Raw genomic sequence first — 22500 nt, forward strand, 5'->3', positions numbered from 1 at the left:
ATGCATCAAACACACAACTTTACACGCATCAAACCACTTTATACTTAGCACACAACTTTACATCTAAAGCACAACTTTACACTTAATACACAACTTTACACCAAACAAACACCTTTACACTTACTAAACAACTTTACATCTAACATACAGCTTTACTTCTGACACACAACTTTGCACCCCCTTTCACGCAACTTTATGCCAAAGACACACCTTTACCCCTTGCACAAAACTTTATATGTAGCACACTCGACTGCCACCTTAGTTTACACCGAGCACACAACTCAACTCTTAGCACACAGCTCAACCGAACCTTCTCTAGAGACCAAGAGTCCACTAAAAAAAACAAATGGTTGAAACAAAACTATGTACACGCCAGTGCACTTCTGATTTATTTAAAGGCTTTACTAGAATTTATTCATCCCCACCTCATCCGCAGACCTCTCCGTGGAAGATTAAATAGCTTTACAAAGGCTGGAAGAATAATTTTCAGTCAAATAAGATAGCGAGCTTCTTGACTTATTTATAAGGCAAAAGCATTGTAAATCTTTCTCAATTGTCTCCTGCTATCGATTCCACTTGCAAGTATTTTTGTGACAAAGTATTATAGTTAATACAACTGGGTACTGCCTTATCCAGGTATATTAACTTGAGAGTATCTTAATAACTGTGAAATGTCAAACTGAATTTGAAACAAGATCTAACCAGGTAAAAAGGTCTGTGCACATTATTATTGCAAAATCACGTCTAAATTAAACAAGGAAACTCTGCGACTGCACTCCCTTAGAAAGATATTAGCAGATAAATATCTTGAAAACCCACAGCACAATTTCTGATTGCAAAAGCAATAATATTTCTAATATGGTTTCATGATCTCAATAAAGAAGTGTATATCGTATTTCCTAAGAGGACAGCTCTGATTCCACATGGTTTCTGTTTCCGAGCATTAAGTCCTTTGTGATTTCCCTTCAGACACGGAGTCAGTACGGTTGCATGTACGGGCTTGTATGAGCCAGATACACCATTAACCTTCCACCCCCACATATGTTCACCAAATGATCATTAATTACACGTGTGTGCGTGAGTGCAAGTGCAGCCGTGTCCTTTGTGTGTGTCTCCATAACACCCTGTGGAGGACTGGGCAACAATGCAGTCCTATTGCCCTTAGCAAAGTGTAATAGGCAGCAGCCTCCCCTGGGAGCCAGATCAGCAGAAAGGGACTTTCTTTTTTATTGTCGGTATTGCCGGGAGCTGGAATTGTGCAATCCAATCCTGGCTAGGCAGGATGAAAGCCAATAGTTGGCCAGACGTCGGTAGCTCCTTGGTTATAGATTTCTTTAGACTTTGCCTCAAATTCTTTTGTTGTGCACTTTGACATCCTGCTGAGCAGTGCTGGCCAGCCCCTTTCATCCCGTTTATCACGCACTGTTACGTTATAAACCACGCTGTTTAGTGCCAGCCTACCTTTGAGACACCTAAAGTGTTGAATAGTTGAAAGACGGCTCAGGTCCGTTGGGATCCGTGTGATTGGAGTGGGGTCAGCATAGCAACGACTTTTCAATGGATTTTCCGGAGGGCTCGCGGGTCAAGGGAGAGTCTGTAATTGGAGGTGGTTCCTTGAAATGCCCGTTGGCGTATGACATCCAATGTTTAACCCCTGGTTTACCGTGTCCTTGAGGTATCTGAAGTAAGAGCGAGTAATCACAATCCAGCCAAGGGTTGCTAGTTCGATCCTTGGCTCAAGGAGCCCTGACAAGCTGGTTGTTGCTAAAGCGTGGTTGACACCAGTGTACAGAATTGTGTGGGAATGTGAAAGTATTCACGGTGACGCTCTTCCAGTGACAACCATTGTTGTCAAACGCCTTAAAGAAATTCAATTTTTTTTGGACCAAAAGAATGGGAAGCAAAACAAAAAGTTTGCGAAGTCGATCCGGCTGTGACCTTTTGCCGTGACCTTTCGCACAGCCCGTCACAGATGTGTATGGTGCGGACGGAGATTATCGCCGTGACGACAAGTTGAGTGAATCCAAATGGATTTCCTGCCAAATGAGCCGCAGCTAAGAGTGAATCCCCCTATTGATTAAATGCCAAATGCAATGAAGATTAATTACTCTCGCAATGACGTGGCACTCCCCCCCCTGTGCCCCCCCTGTCCACCCCCTCCCTCGCTCTCCCTTATCTCTCGTTATCCCCCCAATCCCCTCCAGACCTCCGTCCCCTCCGTGGCACCCCTCTCTCACCCCCTCTCACCCCTCTCCCTCACCCTCTATTCTTCACTTTTATACTTTTGCTGCCCCCTCCATTCATTGAATGTTTTTATCGGGAGAATAAGAGGTCACGGTCCCAGTCCGAGGAAGCAAGAGGTCACCCTCCTGGGGGGAAGTTATTGGAGGGGTAGGTGCACAATGTTTACACTGGGGGATTTTATCTCCAGCTCTTTTCCCCCTCGGTTTTCATACGCCCTTCAAGACCAATATTCCAATGTCCTGTCCCAGCTTCCTCCATTTTAGCCCATACTCGAAGAGGCTTCTTGGCCTCATTCCCCAAAGACGTTCCCCAAAGAAGAGTCTCCCCTAATAGATTGTTCCCCTCATCCTCACCTCCCTCTGGCCCTTAGCTACAACGTTTCTTAAAGAAATGACTGCAGCTCGATTATGCAAACCACCACTATTTTTCGTCATGGGTTTTTCTGGGTCTTCGGGAACTGCCATGGGTGATTAAATACTCCCTATAAATGGATTAGGATCCAACAAATAGATTAGGACCATTTGTTTGATGAGATTAGGACCAATTATGTGGACAATTAGGTGTAGAGCTTTGATTTAGGGGTCTGTTCCCAGCATGCTAGGAATGTATGAACCCCACTCGCGGTACTGGTTTGACACTCTGGATAAAAGCATTTACCATATGGTATATATTTGATCAAAGTAATGTACTGCTGGGTTTTAGTCTCTGCCTCTATGCACTCATTAGCAATACGTCACTGTGTCACTCGTTTAACGTCTGATACATAGCGAGGGCCCTCAAAGCTCAGCTCTTACTGGCTGTGTCAGACCTGTCAGACACAGCTCCGGTCCGACGCTGGTGAATCATTCATGTTCTGCATTCAGTCCCCTGTCCCTGGTACATCTTGTATTTTATAAGTAGACCTCTGAGCAATTCTCACACAGCACATTTTAAATCATGTTTAGCTCCTAGCACTTAGCCGCTAACAGCTAGCACCTAGCCTCTAGAGTGAGTTAAGGCTTCTATGAGCGCAAAAACATAGACTCCTCATGCCTTGCCCCTACTGATATCTCACCCGCCGGGTGTGTGTCTATGTGGTTGTGTGTGTGTGCGTGCGCGTGCGCGCGTGTGTTTATGTGCGTGTGTGTGTGTGCGTGCGCGTGTATGTGGTTGTGTGTGTGTTTATGTGTTTGCCTGCCTGTGTATGTGAGTATGTGCGTGTGTGTGTGAGAGTACCTGGTGTGTGTGTGTGTGTGTATGTGTGTGTGTTTATGTGCGTGCGTGTGTGTGTGTGTTTATGTGCGTGCTTGTGTATGTGAGTGTGTGCGTGAGTGTGTGCGTGCGTGCGCGTGTGTGTGAGAGTACCTGGACTAGCTGTGGCCTCACCCCTGTGTGTCCCCCCCCCCCCCCCCCGGGCAGGGTGACAGTAAGCGCATGGAGGACGTGGGCTCCTACCTGTTGCTGCCCTCCACACGCTCCCAGCAGGGGGACCCCCACAAGGCGGGGGGCCTGGGCCGCAGCGCCAGCAACCTGTCAGGCGGCGGGGGGGGGGGCTTGTCGGTCAGCTCCAGGGACAGCTTCGCCATCTCTACCCTGGTCTGCTCCACCAAACTCACCCAGAACGGTAAGGCCTTGTGGGGGGGTGGGTGGGGGTGTGTGTCTCTGTGTGTGTGTGTGTGTGTGTGTGTGTGTGGGTTGGTGGGGGTATGTTTGTGTGTTTTTCTTTGTTTGTGTTGTGTGTTTGGTTGGCAACATATTTTTCTGTGTGTGTGTGGGGGGGGGGGGTGTGTGTATCTGTGTGTCTGCATGTGTGGGTTGGTGGGGGTTTGTTTGTGTTTGTGTGGTTATTTTTTATGTTTGTGTTGTTGGTTGTGTTTTTGGTTGGCAACATGTTTTTCTGTGTATGTGTGTGTGTGTGTGTGTGTGTGTGTGTGTGGGGGGGGGGATGTGTGTCTCTGTGTGTGTGTGCGTCTGTGGGTTGGTGGGGGTATGTTTGTGTTTGTGTGTTTTTCTTATGTTTGTGTTGTTGACTGTGTGTTTGGTTGGTTGGCAACATGTTTTTCTGTGTGTGTGTGTGGGGGGATGTATGTGTGTGGGTTGGAGGGTGTGTGTGTGTGTGTGTGTGTGTGTGTGTGTGTGTGTGTGTGTGTGTGTGTGTGTGTGTGTGTGTGTGTGTGTGTGTGTGTGTGTGTGTGTGTGGTTCGGGCTGTGCGGGCATTTCTGACTGCTAAGTATGCTAAAATATCAATAAAGAACCCCAAAGAACTCCTAAGCTGTATCAATTCCATGGTAGATCGATGTGGTGCCCGGGGCTATCCACATTGTTCCAAAGCCTCCATTTCTAGACTGCAACCTGTACTCTGACCAAGTCCCCAGCACTGTGGCGTGCTTGTTTCTCAGGCCAGCTTTAAGAGTCCCTTGGCAGTCAGTAATTGCTCCACCCCAATTCTGTAGTGGGGCGGGTTAAATATAAAGGGAACTCCAATGTAGCTCTAGGGATTTGATCGGTGATCAAATCCAGCTGTACGTTTGGATCTCCCTGTGCTTTTTTTCTGAAGTAAAATTGGGATTTGTAAATTAATTGAGAGTGTCATGATTTTCTCCTGCATCTCACACTCAAAGGTAGCCATGCATCACATACACAGACACACACACACACACACACACACACACACACACACACACACACACACACACACACACACACACACACACAGACACACAGACACACACACACACACACACACACACACAGGCGTGCAATGAGAGAACAGACAAGGAGAACACTCTGAGACAGATGCTGTAGCATCTGTTACTGAGGAAACCAGTCCATCACTATAATGAATATTCTCCTTCAGTATAAATCACCTATGCGGTTACATCACACGCACACTGACAAACACACACACACACACACTGACAGAACCCCATATTTCATGTGATACCTGAGCGGTGGTCCGGGGGTCAACCAGCAGATGTGCTGCATGGCTCGCTGAAGGACAAGCTGCTGGCCGGCGAGGGGGGAGAGAGAGTCGGCTGGCCAGCAGAACAGCGGCCTGGCTGTTGCTCCTCTGTCAAACAGCGGTGGAACTAATGGCAGGGACATGGGGGGGGGGAGACGGACGATTTAGACGGGGCACAGCCAGGTTGGGCCCGGCTGCATATCGGCTGTGCTTTAGTTTCAGTCGTTCATGTTTTATTTAGTCATTCAGATAAAGAATCTGTGTTTATTATGTCGATTATGTTATAATGACGCATTTGGCTCAGAGCGTAATCATCGCTTTCCGGGCTGGAGGACTATATTAAGCATCTGCTGAATGACTACGAATCGTGTCAGCATGAATTAATTGATGCAAAAATGTCAGTACTTCCAACGCTTTACTTTATTGCATTAAAATAGACAAATGTGAGGGAAGATCAACACTCCAACACATTGACCCTGCCAGTATATGAATAGGCGACCATGTTTGGACTTGGACCTTCGAAGCCGTGGACTTGGACCTGTGTTGTGTTTCACTTCCTGTGTGTTTGACGAGTGCAACCTTGGATGTCTTTAAGTGGGCCTGCTGGGGCTGCTGAAGTGGAGGACTCGACCGGAACTTCTCAGGGAAAACCTGGAGAAGCTCAAACTCATTGATGGAGAGGAGGTGGTCAAGGTCAGCCTGCACACCCTGACGCGCACACATATGCATTCACTATGAGGGTTATCCCTATATGGGCGGTTCATTTAAATATATTTCCATATTTATTTTAACTTGATGCCTCTGTGTGTGTCTGTGTATGTATGTGTGTGTGTGTGTGTGTGTGTGTGTGTGTGCGCGCGTATATCTGTGTGTGTTTCTGTGAATGTTTGAGTGTGCGTGTATGTCTGCAAATCTGTGTGTATCTGTGTGTGTGTCTGCAAACGTGTGTGTGTGTGTGTGTGTTTGTGTGTGTCTGCGAATGTGTGTGGTCGTGCGTGTGCACGTGCAGTTCCTGCAGGACACCCTGGACGCCTTGTTTAACATAATGATGGAGCACTCGCAGACTGACGACTACGACTTCCTCGTCTTCGACGCCCTGGTGAGTTTGCGTGTTGCGTGTGTGTGTGTGTGTGTGTTCTGCGTCGTCTCTGCGGTGGGTATCCCTGTCAGGGCTTCTTGTCAGAGTGTCTCTGCATGGGGCCTGTCTGCCATCTTCCCATCCGTTCCCACATCAGTCCTCCTTAACACGGGTAAACATGTCTATCCATCTCGCCTCCCAGATGACTCCCTCAGACGATGGCGTTGCCTCATGCCACTTCGACATTCACCCCACACCGCTGTCTGTCTGTCTGTCACTCTCTATGTATCTCACCCACCTCAACCTACCCCACCCCTCTCTAATTCCACCGCTCGCTGTCGCTCTCTCTCTCCCCCTCTCATCATGCCTCTAACTCTCTCTATCCCTCCGTCTCTCAGATTTACATCATAGGTCTGATTGCCGACAGGAAGTTCCAGCATTTCAACACGGTGTTGGAGGCCTACATCAAGCAGCACTTCAGCGCCACACTGGCCTACAAGTAAGCCGCTGCTATGTTGTTGGCTATGTGGTGAGGAGAACGTCTGAAGGAAACTAAATTAGAGCACAGCATCTATTGATGCAACCGTCTCAAACGCCTATATGAACCTTCAGTGGTTTGAGTCGACCTATACCTCAGAAACACAGTTGATCGGACGGTGTGTACATTGTGCGACCATCAAAAGATAAAATGCATGAAAGCCCATGAAAGTGAAAGCAATTAGAGTAGGGTGAGGTGCACCATGCGAGGTCGGATCGGATTGGCACCCCACATCCTTATATGATTAACCCTCTAATGTCGAGCACCAAGAACTACGTCTGCAAGGTTAAACAGACGCACGGCAGCTGAGTTCTGACGAGTCAAGACCCAAACCTCACTACTGATGCTTCCATGCACAGTGCCTTGATTCCTTCTAAATAACTCCTGTTTAGATTGCAGGTTGTAGGTTAAAGTCACCTTGAAATGAGAACAAGTGAAAACTAATTTTTATTCTTTATCCAAATATAGTTGGAAACTACTCTTACCCTGAACCTGAACAATACTCGTAACTCATCTACATATCCTTTGATTTTTTTGAAAAGGGTGCCGTTTAACTTTCAGACATTAATCTGATATGACAGATGACATCATGTCCCTTCCCCAAATATCCCGATCCGTCAAATCATAAACGATCAAACAATATTCCTCAGATGTTTTGTGTCTTCAGTGCAAATCACCGATTTTATTTAAAATATGCTTGCAACAAAAGTGCGCTGAACATTTACTGTTGCCTCTAAACATGGAGGGTGGTGCTGTGTATTCCCCCGGCTGCTGTGTGTGTGCTGTGGTCCGGGCCAAAGCATCGGGATTTAAAGCTATACTCCTAATCTGGGAAGCACACGGCCCTGTTGAATCATTACCCTCTGAGAGGTTCTGGCAAGGAGTGACAGGCAAACTGCAGCTACTGCAGGGTTTACCACCTTGGCGTGCGTGTGTGTCTGTTTGGTTGTGTAAGGTAGTTAGTTTGTATATGTGTGTTTGTGTGTTGTTTCTGTTAGTTTGTGTGTTTGTCTGTACTTGTGTTTGTGTGTGTGTCAGTTGGTGTGTTTGTGTGCTTGTTAGTTTTTGTGTTTGTGTGTGTATGCACGTGTGTTTGTTTTATGTGTGTACGTGTGCACGTCTTTGAGGATGGATTGGTCTGTGTGTGTGTGTGTGTGTGTGTGTGAGCTGGGTTTTTTTTGGCTAGTGGAGCACTGGAGAGGGATAAGGTATTGTAATACGTTTGTTTGTTTGTGTGTAGTTGTATTTCTGTCTTTGTGTGCATCTGCGTTTGAGAATGGGTTAGTGTGTGTGAGTGTGTGTGTGTGTGAGGTTGGACTGGTGGAGCCTTTGCCTGAGTGGGATTAGGTGTGCAATGTAATGTGCAATGTGTGCACCGTGAACCGTGTTTATGAAACGCCAGTTTCTAGAACAATCACTCCCATACATCCTGTCCTCATCCCAACATGCCTGTGTTTTCCCCGTAACTCTCTCTGTAATTGCATTCCTAACAACACACTTGGTTGGCTGTCGTACAAGGCGCTGTTTTTTCAGTTACCAGAAGGAACCACATGGGACCAGCATCCTGGTGCACATGCTTTTAACTCTGTGTGTATCTGTCTGTGGGACTGTTTATTCATTGGTGTGTTGCGCTTACATGTCTGTCTATGTGGATCCACGAACGTGCGTGTGCGTGTGTGTGTGTGTGTGTGTGTGTGTGTGTGTGTGTGTGTGTGTGTGTACTTTTTTGGACATAACCAACTGTAGCTCAGACACCACAACTCAGAATAACCTCAGTTTATTGTAATAAAGGATACAAATAGTATGAAATAAAAGAAGTCTATGTGCAGAGAGGCCACAGTCCTTGACAAGCACACAAAGGTTGAAGCGCTGCAGTGGGTCCTGAACAGCGGGCACACGTCCTCGAGGACACGGCTGCAGACAGGGATGCCACTGCTCCTCTCAGCCGTCTCAGGAGGGGGGCTTTTGTTATCTCTGTGTATGAGTCAGCCAAGGCCGTCTCAGTTCCCCTCAAGGCTCGAATAAACAGCGAATTGGTTACTAAAGATGTGAACTAAGGAGTCACAGTGCCTTAGTGTCTTGTGAACAACGTCTTATGGAAATGTGCCGTTACATTTTTTTCTTTGTATGTGTGTGTGTGTGTGTGTGCGCGCATGTGTGTGTGTGTCTGTGTGTGCACGTGCACGTGTGTTTGTATGTCTGACTGCTTGCATGCATGTCTATTTGGTGCTGCTACTGTGTGTGTGTCAGTGTGTGTGGACCTGTGGACCTTCAACTGTGTGTGATCACTGATCACCTCGACTTTGTGTGCATACGGATCTGCCTTCATGTTCATGGCCCTGCATGTCTAAGTGCCCCCCTGTGTGTGTGTGTGTGTGTGTGTGTGTGTGTGTGTGTGTGTGTGTGTGTGTGTGTGTGTGTGTGTGTGTGTGTGTGTGTGTGTGTGTGTGTGTGTGTGAGTGTTAACCCTCCTAAATGTGGGGGCTGGGAGAGGGTCAGGCCCTCTCCCAGCCCCCTCCGTCTGGGTGCTGTTACATAAAGCTCTCCAACGCCCACACACTGATACTTTAAACTCCACTGCTGGCCTTTCCTTTTCTCCAAATTGTTCATTTTGTCTGGCTCCAGGCTGGCCCGGGTCCCAGCCCGGCACCCCCACAGCAAGGTGCAGATGAACGGGCAGTAATGAGTCTGGAATAGTTTCCACCTCATCCGGACAGATTAGAATCCATTTCATAACTTGCCCATCTTCTCGTCTTTTCGTCCCCCCCCCCCCCCCCCCCCCCACACACACACACATTTGGTGCAGGAAGAACTAAGGACACAAAGCCCAAAAGCTTTCCCCCCTCATCCCTTCATCCCTGTCCCCGTCCCTGGACTGTTAGTCACACATGTGTTCCATGCTGAGCCGGAGGGGGGGAGGGGGGGGGGGGGGGGGGGGGGGGGGGGTAGTGGGGGGAGGGCGAGTGCCCTGATGAGCCTGGCGTGGGTTGGAGCACTCCCTCTGGGACGGGGGAGATTTTGTGGGCAAATTAAGTTCTGTTTGTGCTCAAAGGGTGCTCAATCTGTTGAACGGTGGATTATTGCGGGGCCGTTTTATTTCTCATTTACTCCTTGTTGTTGTTTTTTCACACATTTGATTATATCCGTGCGACTCGTATGATTGCTTTGTGATTGGTGGAGCCGACAAGGTGTGGGTAAACTCACCCACGCTGTGGCATGGCCAATAACACTTTGATGATGATATTGATTCATGAAGTAATGTCTCCCCCTCGAATTTTTCCTCTCTCCCTCCCTCTCTCTTACGCCCTCCCCCCTTCCTTCTCTGTCTCTCTCACTCCAAACCTTCCCTTAATCCCTCCCTTTCCCCCTCGCTCCATCTATCTCCCCCCTTCCTCCCTCCCTCCTTACCTCTCTCTCTGTCCCTCTCTCTCCCACTCAATCCTTCCCTCCCTCCCTCCCTCCCTCCCTCCCTCCCTCTCCCTCCCTCTCTCCTTCGCTCCATCCCTCACTGCCTCCCTCCCTCCCTCCCTCTCTCTCCCCCTTCCCCTCCCTGCCCCAGGAAGCTGATGTCGGTGTTGAAGAACTACCTGGACGTGTGCAGCCGGGGGGACCACTGTGAGAACATCCTGCGGACCCTCAAGGCCTTGGAGTACATCTTCAAGTTCATCGTCCGCTCCCGCATGCTCTACTCCCAGTACGTACATGTGTGTGTGTGTGTTTGTGTGTGTGTGTGTTTTGCTTCCTTTGCCTCATATCCACATCTCAATCCATCTGCCAGTCATATATGGATGTGTTTTTATATTGCATTCACCCATGTGTTTATTTGTCCTTGTCATCACACACACCCATGTCCACGCACACACACACAAAAAAACAGATACATTTGCATACCCACACACACTCACCTACATACCCATGGCCACACACGTACACAACAACACACACACACATTTAATTCTTTATTTGAATCCACCAAACACATTACTAAGAGACAAGATTCAAATATTTCAGAGATAAGATAAGTCATTGTTCAAGGGTACAAAAAACATCTCCTGCGCCACACTGCCAGGCTGCCTATCACTGCTGATATGGAGCAGAACTTTGCTAATTGTTTAGATTTTCTGATGGAGAGCCCAGCCAGCCTTAACCCACTGAAAACACGGTTGTGGACATGCCCCAAGCTTCCAAAAATAAACACTATTAGCTTGCATTGGTAGCCTAGGTCCCTTAGGATTTCCAGAATGGGCTGGTATTTAATGATTTTATCGTTGAAAGCAATTTCCATGTAGAAGACCAAATACACAGCCTATCTCAAGTAAGAGCACTTCCCTTCTGTCTCTGTTTAAAAACAAAACATCAGGGGTATTTGGGATGTTACACATCACATCAATAGAGCTGTTAAACCATTCCGGCATGATGCGTGAATGTTTGTACATGGTCACATTTTCTAGAGATACTTCTTTAACATTACTGGAAATTAGATCGACAAGTCGGTCATGACGTGCAATATACAGTCCTTTGTACATAGTACAGCCATTCACAACATGGGCAACTGATTCAAGTTGATGGCCAGAGTGCATTATACAGTGTGGATGTTGGTGTGCAGGATACCATAATGCCAGATTGTATTTGGTAGGTAGCACCTGCAGCCTAGCTTTGGCAGTAAAACAGAGGATGTCCTCCCCAACAGCAGCATTTTTGTACATGGATTGGGAAGCAGAGTGGTCGGCAAAGTCTAGGCATGCTAGCTTTCCCTGCATTCTAAATCCAGTCCAGTGTTGTTTGGTCTCTGTTTGTTTTATGTTGAGAAGGAATCTCCTTGCTGTTGTGTTCTGTAGTATGTGTTGTGCCTCGTTGTGATATACAGTTGCCTCTGCGGTTACAGAAGGGTCGGTGACAACTGCATCAGATGCCTGTGGTGCTGTGTGTGAGTTGTGTTGTGTCCATTCCAGTTTGACTGACATTCTGTTACACAGATCATTTAGGTCCGGCCAGTCCGACCGAACTCCAAAGCCTGCAGCTTGTGTGTCCAGTTTCCCGCTGCTTTTCCTCCCAAAGCCTAAGAAGCTGTTCTGGCCTGCTTTGGCCAGAGGGACCTTCCTCTTCCTGAGGTCCAGCATGAGGGAAGCTCTGGCAAGCTCTCTGACAGTAGCATCATCATTGTTGAGCATGCTGAGGAGGTGTGTCAGCCTGGTTGCGGGTGTATACCCATTCAACGTTTGGGACACCCAGCCCCCCCTCTTTACGTGAGAGGAAAATGAGGTCCCGGGTAGAGTGTGAGTTCAGCCCTAGCCATTTTCGGACAGCCTGGACTGTTTTATAGTTCATGTCCTGTAAGACATTCTGCAGGATGTGGACGTTTGCAAAGAGGTGTTGAACCTTTGCAAGGGTCACCTCTCTGATAGCGTCCAGTTTCATGACTACAGGGAGTGGGGAGGAATCAATTAGATCGATTCTGTTCTTATAGGCACTACATAGCTCCTGTGCCTGCTCCCCCCACTCACCCGCAATGTAGATGTTATGGCCAAGATAGGTGTATGACTCGTGACGTGAGTAGACCCTGATAGGCTGCCCCATTATTGTGAAGGAGGGCGGTTGTCAGATTTGGCTTTATACCAGCGGTTGCCACCACTGCGTCGCTCATAAAGAGCTGCACACTTGGTGTGCTTCACCTCCAGCTTTGACCAGTGAAGAAATTCATCTGTTCTGGCCTGCATGTTATGTATAACACTCTCGTCTCTGGAGGACACCTCGACATCATCAGCTTAACCCTGAACAGGGTTTGGGGATCTGATATCAGGTGCACACTGACCGAGCCACTTGAGCCACTGGTTAATGGCAAGGATGAAGTTCACCGCACTCCAACACACACACACACACACACACACACACACACACACACACACACACACACACACACACACACACACACACACACACACACACACACACACACACACACACACACACACACATTTACCCTGGCATTTGCACACACACACACTCACTCAGTCACTCACAGTCATTCATTCATACTTACATTTACATTTAGGGCATTTAGCAGACGCTTTTATCAAAAGCGACTTTTGTCGGAAGAAAGAGGAACACTATAACTCTGTCGATACAGTAAAGATATTCATAGGAACAAGTGCCAAGCACTTAGTATTGCTAGGTTGGGATACAAACATACACACACTCAGAAACTCAAACACACACTAACAAATAAAGACGAACCGTCCGCACACAGACGGGCGCAAAACAAACACGCACACAGAAAAGTGCAGACACTCACCGGCAATCAATACGTAGTTTTGGTAATTGTGTCCGATGCCCGCCGGCGGACAGCGTGCTGATAGCAGCACTTAAGGCTGCTAATTAGCATTGATGATGTGGCCACCACGGAACCACCACTAACGAGCGGGGCTGAGTGGGTGAGCCGTGACGCACAGTGTAGTCCACCGTGGTGCATCATGGGAGGCCGTGACCGCTAGACAACCAGGAGATAGACCCCCGTTGCCAGCCTAGCCCACCTCGATGCATCATGGGAGGCCGCGACCGCTAGACAACCAGGAGATAGACCCCGGTCGCACATCCTAGCTCACCGCGGCGCACAACCCCTCACTGTAGACATCGGCTAGTACTCCTGGGTGACTGACTGCTTGTGTTACGCTCTGGGGTAAGGGTCTGAATCCAAATGCGGTGAGTAATAAACAAGACAGGAGGCAGCGATCCGTTTGCAGACTTGGTTTACAGACACGGTACAAAAACACAGACTTTCTGCAACAAAACAAAACAGAGAAACAAATCTCCCAACAAGTACAACAGAGCCACGGCCTGGCTGAAGTCAACGTGACAAACATTCGTGAGGATTCAGCAGGAAGTGAGGAAAGCAGAGGGAACAGATAGACATAATCAACATAATAAACAACATAATCACAGGTGTGGATGAGCAGGTCATTAGTGCATGGTGTCCGGTAAGGATACCACCGTGCGAGGCTGAAGTAGAGCGTCTAGATGTCGCTGCACGCCCGCTGTGTAACAGCAGATGCCCAAACCAGTGATTTCATCTAATGAAGCTGAGAGCGTTTGTTTCTTGTTAACGTGTGTTTCCCTGTGTGTGGGTGTTGGTGTAAATGTTTTTGAGGCCTGTTGAAGTTTGTGTGTGTGTGTGTTAGTGTGGGCATCTGTCTGTGTGTGACGCCTATGCACAGCAGTGGAACGTTTGTTGTGTTTCTGTATGTGTGTGTGCGTGTGTGTGTGTTGTGCAGACGTCGGTGAGGCCTACCAGGATGTGCGTGTGCTTCTATGTGAGCTACAACATTTGTTTGTAGAGTGTGATTGTGTTTTGTGTTGTCGAGGCCTTCCGGTGGGAGATGCCTACCAGTGTGTGTGTGTTTTGCATCTTTGCATATCTGTGTGTAGCACACCTGAACATTGGTTGTTGTTTTTGTCTTGAGTGTGTGTGTGTTTGTCATGAAATCAGTGCCGACTGGATGTAACGCAGTGTTTCGGCTGCAGTTTGTTTTCCCTGTTTGAAGTTAATTGGTGGCTGATGGCCTGCCTGGTGCATGTCTAATCCTGCGTCACCCACTGTGGGCCCCGCTTTGTTCTGCAATCTGTGTCTGCTTGTTTATTGAAACAAAGTTTTTTTATTTATTCATGACGTCTCTCTGTGTGCCTGCCAGGCCGCCCTGTCCGTCCGTCTGTCTGACTCGCCTGTCTCCGTACGGCTGTTCTTTCGAGCGTGTGATGAACGCGTTGAAGCTCCGTCCATACATGCATCCAGCTCGTATGGATCGATTCCCCCAGCAGTGCTGCCGGCATGTCTTTGGTCTCATGGCTCCTCTGGATGGACACTTCTGCAGAGGCCCCATGGGGACCAGCGGGAACCATCAATCCAACTCTGATTTGCTCTCAGCCTCCCCTCTCTCTCCCTCTCCCTCTTTATTCCTTTTATCTCCTTCCGGTACTCACTCAACCTCTCTCGTTCTCTCTCGTTCTCGCTCTCTCTCTCTCGCTCTCGCTCTCTCTCTCGCTCGCTCGCTCTCTCACTCTTATCCTCCCTCCCTGCTGTCCCCCCACCAACACCACACTACTTCCAACACGGAACAATGCATGGGAAGTTTGTTATTGTTTTGTTCACCGGAGCGCCCTTATCTCCGTTAGAGCCAGCCTCTTCACCCCACCTCCTCCAGGGGAGGGTCTTTTCTCCAGGAGAGTGGGTAATGCCTCCAACGCACGCACATGCTGCCACCGGGCACCGACGGGCATTAATACTTGATCAAATGCAGCGGCGGGAGATTTATTGGCTTGTCAAAGTGGCTCTGTGCTCGTGTAACAAGGGTTTATGAGGAGGCCTTAAGGACACGTGTTCCCTGAGAGTCATCGTGGGCCACTTTGTTGACGACTTTCGTACCGCAATAGGTTTTAGTTTCCTGTAACTTTTCTTTTACTTCGACCAAATTCTTGCTCTGTCCCTTTGTCTCTCTTTGTCTTTGTTCTCAAATTTCATATGTTCTCGGTTTTCGTCCCCTTTTTTTCTTTTAAACTGTTTCTTTCATGGCAGTCGGAGCTATTCAAGCTTTGATTGGTAGAATATATGTCGCTCTCTGTCTCTGTCTCTGTCTCTGTCTCTGTCTCTCTCTCTCTCTCTCTCTCTGTCTCTCTCTCTCTCTCTCTCTCTCTCTCTCTCTCTCTCTCTCTCTCTCTCTCTCTCTCTCTCTCTCTCTCTCTCTCTCTCTCTCTCTCTCTCTCTCCCTCTCTCAATTGTTCCTCCTCCTCTCACTTAAGCCACTTGTCTCATCTGTATTTCATTTCTCCCACATGCCAAACTTCCCTTTCTGTCAGTCTTGTCAGGCTAATAACTTTTGTGCTAGCATGACTGTGATTGGCAAGACAACCTTAACTACTTTAGCCTCGGCAGCATTGTTTCAGTCAGACAGGATTCTTGCTAGCATTCTAATGGGACCTTCTGGGATGCTCACAGTCACTTGACTTCACTAGGCCCTGATGTTGATGCACTATACGCCCTATGAATAATGCTAGGATACTGTACCGCTGGCTGGTACTTGCATTGTACGCGTCTATTCTATTATATGCTGCACCGCATGAATACATGGATGAGCTTCCCGTCTTCTGAGGCTATTAAGACACTGCCTTCCTTTTAAACTTTGAAGTTTAGGGAAAGCAGTAGTTTTTTCTAACATTGATTTTAGGGTTGTTGGCTCAAGAGACTGGTGTGTGTGATTTTGGTGTTGTCAGCAAAAGAAACCTCAGACCTTTAAAGGTTAGGAAACACATCTGTTCAGGAAATGGACAGGGCAGAGGTAATGTGGAGGTTAGTGAGTAGATCCTTCACCCACCCTGTCCTATAAAGTGGTCCTTCATTGTTTCTGCAGAAATCGAAAGGGGAAACCATTCATTATATAGAAATTACAATATTGAAATGTCAGTGTAGGCGTGTTGATAGCAGCATGGAACACGTCGTGCATGTCAAACTGGACATCACTGGTCTGTGGTAGGACGCTGCCGAGAGAGTATTTCAGTAAGGCCTTCTGAGACGATAATAACCTTCATCGGTTTAATCCCTTTCCCCATCTCTTTAATCCCATTCCTTTGTTGCCCCTCTGGTTTCTGTCTTTTGTCTTTACTTATTGTTCTGTGTCTGCTTTAATCTGTTGTGCTTCAACTGCACATTGGCTTTGATGTGTTCAATGACGCAGCCTTATTACATCCAGTAGTCCCGTAGTCATATTGCTTGCTTTACTGTTGGCCCCTCATTAATTCTTCTGATACACAAACAGCTGACCCATTCAGGAACCTTAGCATGTAGTATCACACACAGCATGAGCAATAACATGCACACACTAACATTGATCCTAACATACACTCACACGCACTCACACACACACGCACTCACGCACGCCCGCACGCACACACGCACGCACGCACACACTAGTGCAAAGGCAGAGCGCGCATAGTTAGACGGGTAGGTAGGTAGACGGACAGGTAGACCAACCAATCATTTTTTTCTGGTTGGAGGAAATGATTGGACGGGCTCCGACAGCCACAGATACTACCTTGTTTCCATTTTCTTTCCAAGAGAACTTCAACAAATATGACAAACATGCTTTTAAAATAAATGCCCTAGCCTAGCTTTAATGTGCACTTCTAGAATTGTCATTTTCTGGGTAATTCTATAGAGTTATATATACTGTATAATAAATTCATTCAAATGCATTCACAATAACATTGTAGAGATGGCTCTCGTGTCAGCGTCAGCCGTAGCGGCTGCCACAGCCAAGGGAACGTCGACAGCCCAGTAATAGCCACACGGTCCATCGGACGAGGCAGCGCTCGCTACTCGGCCACAGCCCATTGGGCAGCGATCAAGCCAGCCGGATCATTAGCCCTGAACGACACTAAGAGCACCTCTCCTGTGCTGAAAAGCTCCTCGACAGGGTACTGGAGCAAGCGCCACTGATGAGGCGCTCACACCCACCCACCGCCTGCTCCACCTGTATGGGAGGCAATCGGAGGAGTGCCTAGATGCAGCTCCACCGCCACTGAAGTGATTGCTCATTGTGCGTTCATATTTGTACACAAATTGTCAAGGGTTGTTTTTTGACTCTGGATCTTAGTAATGGATTGACTCAGGAAGTGAAGATGTCTTGAATCAAGATGCAGGATGAGAATACTCAGCCTCAGCCTAGTGGGGTACACCACCAGGGGGGTCCTGCTGATAGTAAACACTTAATCTGGGATCCTGCAGCTCATTTCTTAGCACCATCATGGGGAGACGGCACAGAGCCTAGGCCGGAAACCAAAAACCAAAACGGACAGAGAACTGCCTTGATTCCTGTTTCAATACAGACGTGTTCTATCGAAGAAAACAAATTGTATTATTCTGAATTAGAGAATTTCTGTGTTGGTTTGAAACCTTTAGGGACCCTTTTTTAACAGTTTACTACTGCTGGCCGAGTTTGTGTTTGCCAATCACGTGATAACGCATCCCCGCCTGCAGCGACATGATTGGTCGAAAAACAGAAAGATTCCGGGTTCGACCCCCAATGTCCACACATGCCTGCATGTAGCATCCTGCCCTCACCCCTACCTTGCCTTTAACGCCCCAAACTCATTGCAAGTCGCCTTGGATACGTCTTCTAAACAAATGATGCCATGGGAGCCTTTCCTAGTCCACACAAATGCACACACAGTATGTCTGGTAGCGTAGAGAGGGATTGAAAACAGTAAGGTTCATCCATCGGTCATCTCAAGCCCTTGTTACAGCGCCACTCAGCTGGATTAAGGCAGCTTGATGCAGACTTTGGCATGGTGTATATATGGTAATGAGCACTCTTGTCAGCTCGGCTTTATCTGTACTCAGATGTACATTTAGGGCGCGAGCATCTGTGCTATTTAATTTACTATCTCGACGCATCTTTGTGGCAGATGTTAAAGGAGTGGACGCCAGGTCAAAAAGTCATGGCAGAAATAAACATACAGAGAACAACCCCAGAGCCCCAACACACATAAACACACACTCTCACACGCAAACACACACTCTCTCACTCACTCACTCACTCACTCACTCACTCACTCACTCACTCACTCACTCACTCACTCACTCACTCACTCACTCACTCACTCACTCACAAACACACACACACACACACACACACACACACACACACACACACACACACACACACACACACACACACACACACACACACACACACACACACAAGGCCGATGGATTATGCGGTACAAGGCCGCTATAATTGTACTCTGTAAAGACTCTTTTGAAAATACGACTGTGTCACCGCCTAATCCCGCCTACAACATGCTAAATATCCTGTGTGCCACGCTCTAATCCTTCCCCCCGAGCACTCATTACTTCTAGTGTAATTAACAGCTGTTCCGCCCAGACTGAATCAGTGGAAAAGACAACGGTGGAGGGCTGGGAGATGAGAGGAAATATAACCAGGGATGGGAGGCACAGACAAATATAAAGGGTATTCTACAGCAAAGAGACAGAGAGAGGTATTAGTTGGAGCAGCTTTATTCCCTTTAGAGATTTTGTATAATACTGCATTTCGCCGTGATGAGAAGTGATACAGAATAGGGAATTATTTCACCACGGTAGCTAACTAAACACTTTGACTACAGTCTTTTAAGCTGTTTGATTCGTCTTCTGAAAGCTTACTTGAACCTGCCATTAGAGGATATTTTCAAACACCCTTGAAGGATGAAAAAAGTTTTTATAGTTAATTATCCATCCATGTGACATCTGGAGCTTATGTAGAAGGGAAGCTGACACATAATTGTAGTAGAGATAACAGAGCCTAATTAAATACCTAAACATAATTCCGTGGGTAGCTTCAGCTTCCCCAAGACAAAGTTAATACAGTCAGAGCCTGTTTAACTGTCTTATCTGAGATGGATATCTCTTGTAGCACGGCACCAGCTTCGCATAGATTCTTTTTAGATTTGATTGGATCATTGAAATGTAAACAAGCAACATTCTAGTCAGCTGTGTGCTAGGCTAGATGCTAGCCGGGTACAGGCTTTGTGCATGGTTTATTATGTACTTTGCATGCAAACGTGTAAACTCCCTCCCGACAAACTTTGGAACCGCATACCGTGAAAGGTCACCGGTGGTGTGTGTGTATGTCTGGGGAGCAGGTGGATGATAAGGGGTGGTGTATTGGTGGCAACGCGGTCATAGTGCTCTGCCAAGGCGCTCCAGGGACCTGTGTGTGATTGGCTGGTTGGATGGGGATCCTGTTTGTGTAGAATTACCATGTGATTTCCCCTGGGGGGTCAGACACGTCATCGTGCAATCTACATCTTATTTTCCCCTGGAATACCCCTCAGCCAGCAGATGTTCAACCTGGACTTGTTTGTGGTGGTTAAAGATGAATGATGATGGATAACACCAGCCCATTTTCCTTCCATTTTAGCACTCTGCAGACTAAGTATTCGTTTAGCACAAACTTTTCCAAAGCTAGTCTGCGGCGGTGAATTCAGATCACTTTCCTGCCCTCCTTCCTTCAATACAGAACACCCGACTCAACAATACCTACCCAACAAACTCTGATAACTGGGTTGCAACCCTATTTTCATTTTAAATCTTGTTCACCCTCCCTTGTCTTTCCTTCATGGATAATTGTGAGCACGCTACATGACCCACCTCACTGGTTAACCATGCCAAGGGTTGACCAGTGCCTGGTTAGACCTCAGCGGGCTGTACCAAGTGGAGCTGAATGGAGGGGGGCTCTGGCATGGACTCTGTTAAATTAAGATGCTTCTGAATGTTTATGGGTAAATTATTGATTGCAAAACGTGTAATGTACACACACTGCATTAGCGTCGTGATGATGGGACCAACAGATATGTTGAGCTTAGGAGAAGAACGTTCTGAATACATTCAGGCACCCTTAAACATTAGGAATGGTGAATTTGTGTTTTGGGAGAGAGCTTCATTTATGTAGGGTGTATTTGGCTGCTGGTTTATTTTGCCCTGTAAATGGTTGAAGTGGTTTCCATCAAATCCTGCCCTTTGTGGCCTTAATCCTTGAACTGTGTTCTTGTTTTGTCTACCCTCCACACCTGTACAAAATGATTGCTACCATCCCACCACTAGGGCCTATCCGCATGCCCTTCCATACGCCTTCTCCTCTCCTCTCTGTTCTCCCTCATCTATTATACATCTCTGTGTCTTCTCCCCGCTTTCAAGTCCCCTCCCCGCGTTCTGTTCCCACCTCAGGTGCGCCTCAAACTCTGTCCCTCACCCCAGCGATGCGTCTCTCTCCCTCCCTCTCACCCTTCTCCCGGTCCCACCAGATCACGCTTGTTTGTCTTTGTGCCTCGGTGCCACCCACGCACGCACGCACGCACGCACGCACGCACGCACGCACGCACGCACGCACGCACGCACGCACGCACGCACGCACGCACGTACGCACGCACACACCTTCTTAACTGTTCCCACTGCAACACTCCTACCGTCTCTTCTTTCATCTCCCCCCTCTCTCTCTCTCTCTCTCTCCTACACCCAATCAAAAATGCTGAAATACTCGGCTGTCTTCCATCTATTCTGTCTTGATCTCAGCCTCCCGGTCCTTCACACCCCTCCCTCCTCCCTCCTCTCTCTCTCTCTCTCTCTCTCTCTCTCTCGCTGTCTGAGCGGGATTCTTCTGAAGTCAAGGGCTAATGTAAACGTGTCCTGTGACTTAAGAGGGAGTGTGTGTTTGTGTGTGTGTGTGTGTGTGTGTTTGTGTGTGTGTGTGTGTGTGTGTGTGTTTGCGCATATCTTTCGAAATCATTGTAATTCCCAATTTGTGACTTGGAGGTCAAAAAGCCTTCCCTTTCATGCGACGCAGACCAGAGGAACTGCAGCAGAAAATCAAAGAAGGAAAAGAAGATCAGTATTGACTTCAATTGGTTCCGGGAAGCCGGGGAGTGTCTGTATTCTAAGCATGCTCTCTCTTCATTGATTGATTACATTTAGAATGAACTTTTTTCTCCCCCCCCCCCCCCCCACAGGCTCTACGAAGGGAAGGAGCAAGAGGAGTTTGAGCAGTCTCTGAGGAGACTGTTTGAGTCCATAAACAGCTTGATGAGGACTGACTACACCACCACCCTGCTGTTGAGGGTAAAGAAACACCCCTCCCTCTCTGTCCCTTCTCCTGCTCCTCATCCATCTGTCTCCCTCTCTCCCTCTCTCCCTCCCCCTCGTCTTCCTGTCTGGGCCTGCCATGGTCCCCGTTGTCCCTGCGCCGCTTCCTTTAATGAATCCTTTTAATTTAATTTCCTTCAGTTAATCTTTGAGATTAGTTGTTCGATGACCTAATCTCTTTACTTTTATCACGGAGCCACAATTTATTACCCCACGGCCTCCTTCGCACACACACACACACACACACACACACACACACACACACACACACACACACACACACACACACACACACACACACACACACACACACACACACACACACACACACACACACACACACACACATTAATTCATATTCAGGACTTTATTACTTTTTCTCAGTAGTATTGATTCTATCTAAGCATTAAATATGATAAAGATGTCAATCAAACTCCTTATACAATATAATACTTGACTGTGCCAGCCTGGAAAAGCAAATGTAGATGTTTTTAAACAGCATTTAATCATAGCTAACAGCATGTTTCCTTCATCAAATTGTGATGGATGATTAATATCAACATACACTTTTAATTATTCACAGATTTCTCTGGTAACCAGGGCCTTTAATTACCATGATCTGTATTCACTGAGTCCCTTTACATAAAAGGTGTTTGGCTGAATTATAATTCAAAATCCCAATAAAGTAGAAGAAAATATAATTAGCATACAAATTAAAGTACTGAACCTCGCTTTAATTTACCTCCACCTCTTGTTGACAACAACCGGTTGCTTCACCTCTAAACACCTGTCTCTCATGCATGTCTTTCTCTCTCTCTCTTTCTCTCTTTCTCTGTCTCTGTCTCTGTCTCTCTCTCTCTCGCTCTCTCTCTCTCTCTCTCTCTCTCTCTCTCTCTCTCTCTCTCTCTCTCTCTCTCTCTCTCTCTCTCTCTCTCTCTCTCTCTCTCTCTCTCTCTCTCTCCTTCTTTCTCTCTCTCTCTCCTTCTTTCTCTCTCTCTCTCTCCCCCTCTCTTTA

General features: G+C 47.5%; 1 protein-coding gene across 1 annotated transcript in view; it reads left to right on the forward strand.

Moving 5' to 3' along the window:
* dock2 (dedicator of cytokinesis 2) overlaps positions 1 to 22500 on the forward strand; it is a 130749-nt gene that overhangs the window by 14551 nt on the left and 93698 nt on the right. Inside the window, exons 17-22 of the mRNA XM_030368941.1 lie at positions 3643 to 3847; positions 5782 to 5879; positions 6196 to 6285; positions 6663 to 6763; positions 10362 to 10496; positions 21353 to 21461. Of these exons, the coding sequence (XP_030224801.1) occupies positions 3643 to 3847; positions 5782 to 5879; positions 6196 to 6285; positions 6663 to 6763; positions 10362 to 10496; positions 21353 to 21461 (738 nt within the window). The remainder of the gene's footprint in view (positions 1 to 3642; positions 3848 to 5781; positions 5880 to 6195; positions 6286 to 6662; positions 6764 to 10361; positions 10497 to 21352; positions 21462 to 22500) is intronic.

The sequence above is a fragment of the Gadus morhua genome, chromosome 10 (assembly GCF_902167405.1).
Source record: "Gadus morhua chromosome 10, gadMor3.0, whole genome shotgun sequence".
Lineage (NCBI taxonomy): Eukaryota > Metazoa > Chordata > Actinopteri > Gadiformes > Gadidae > Gadus > Gadus morhua.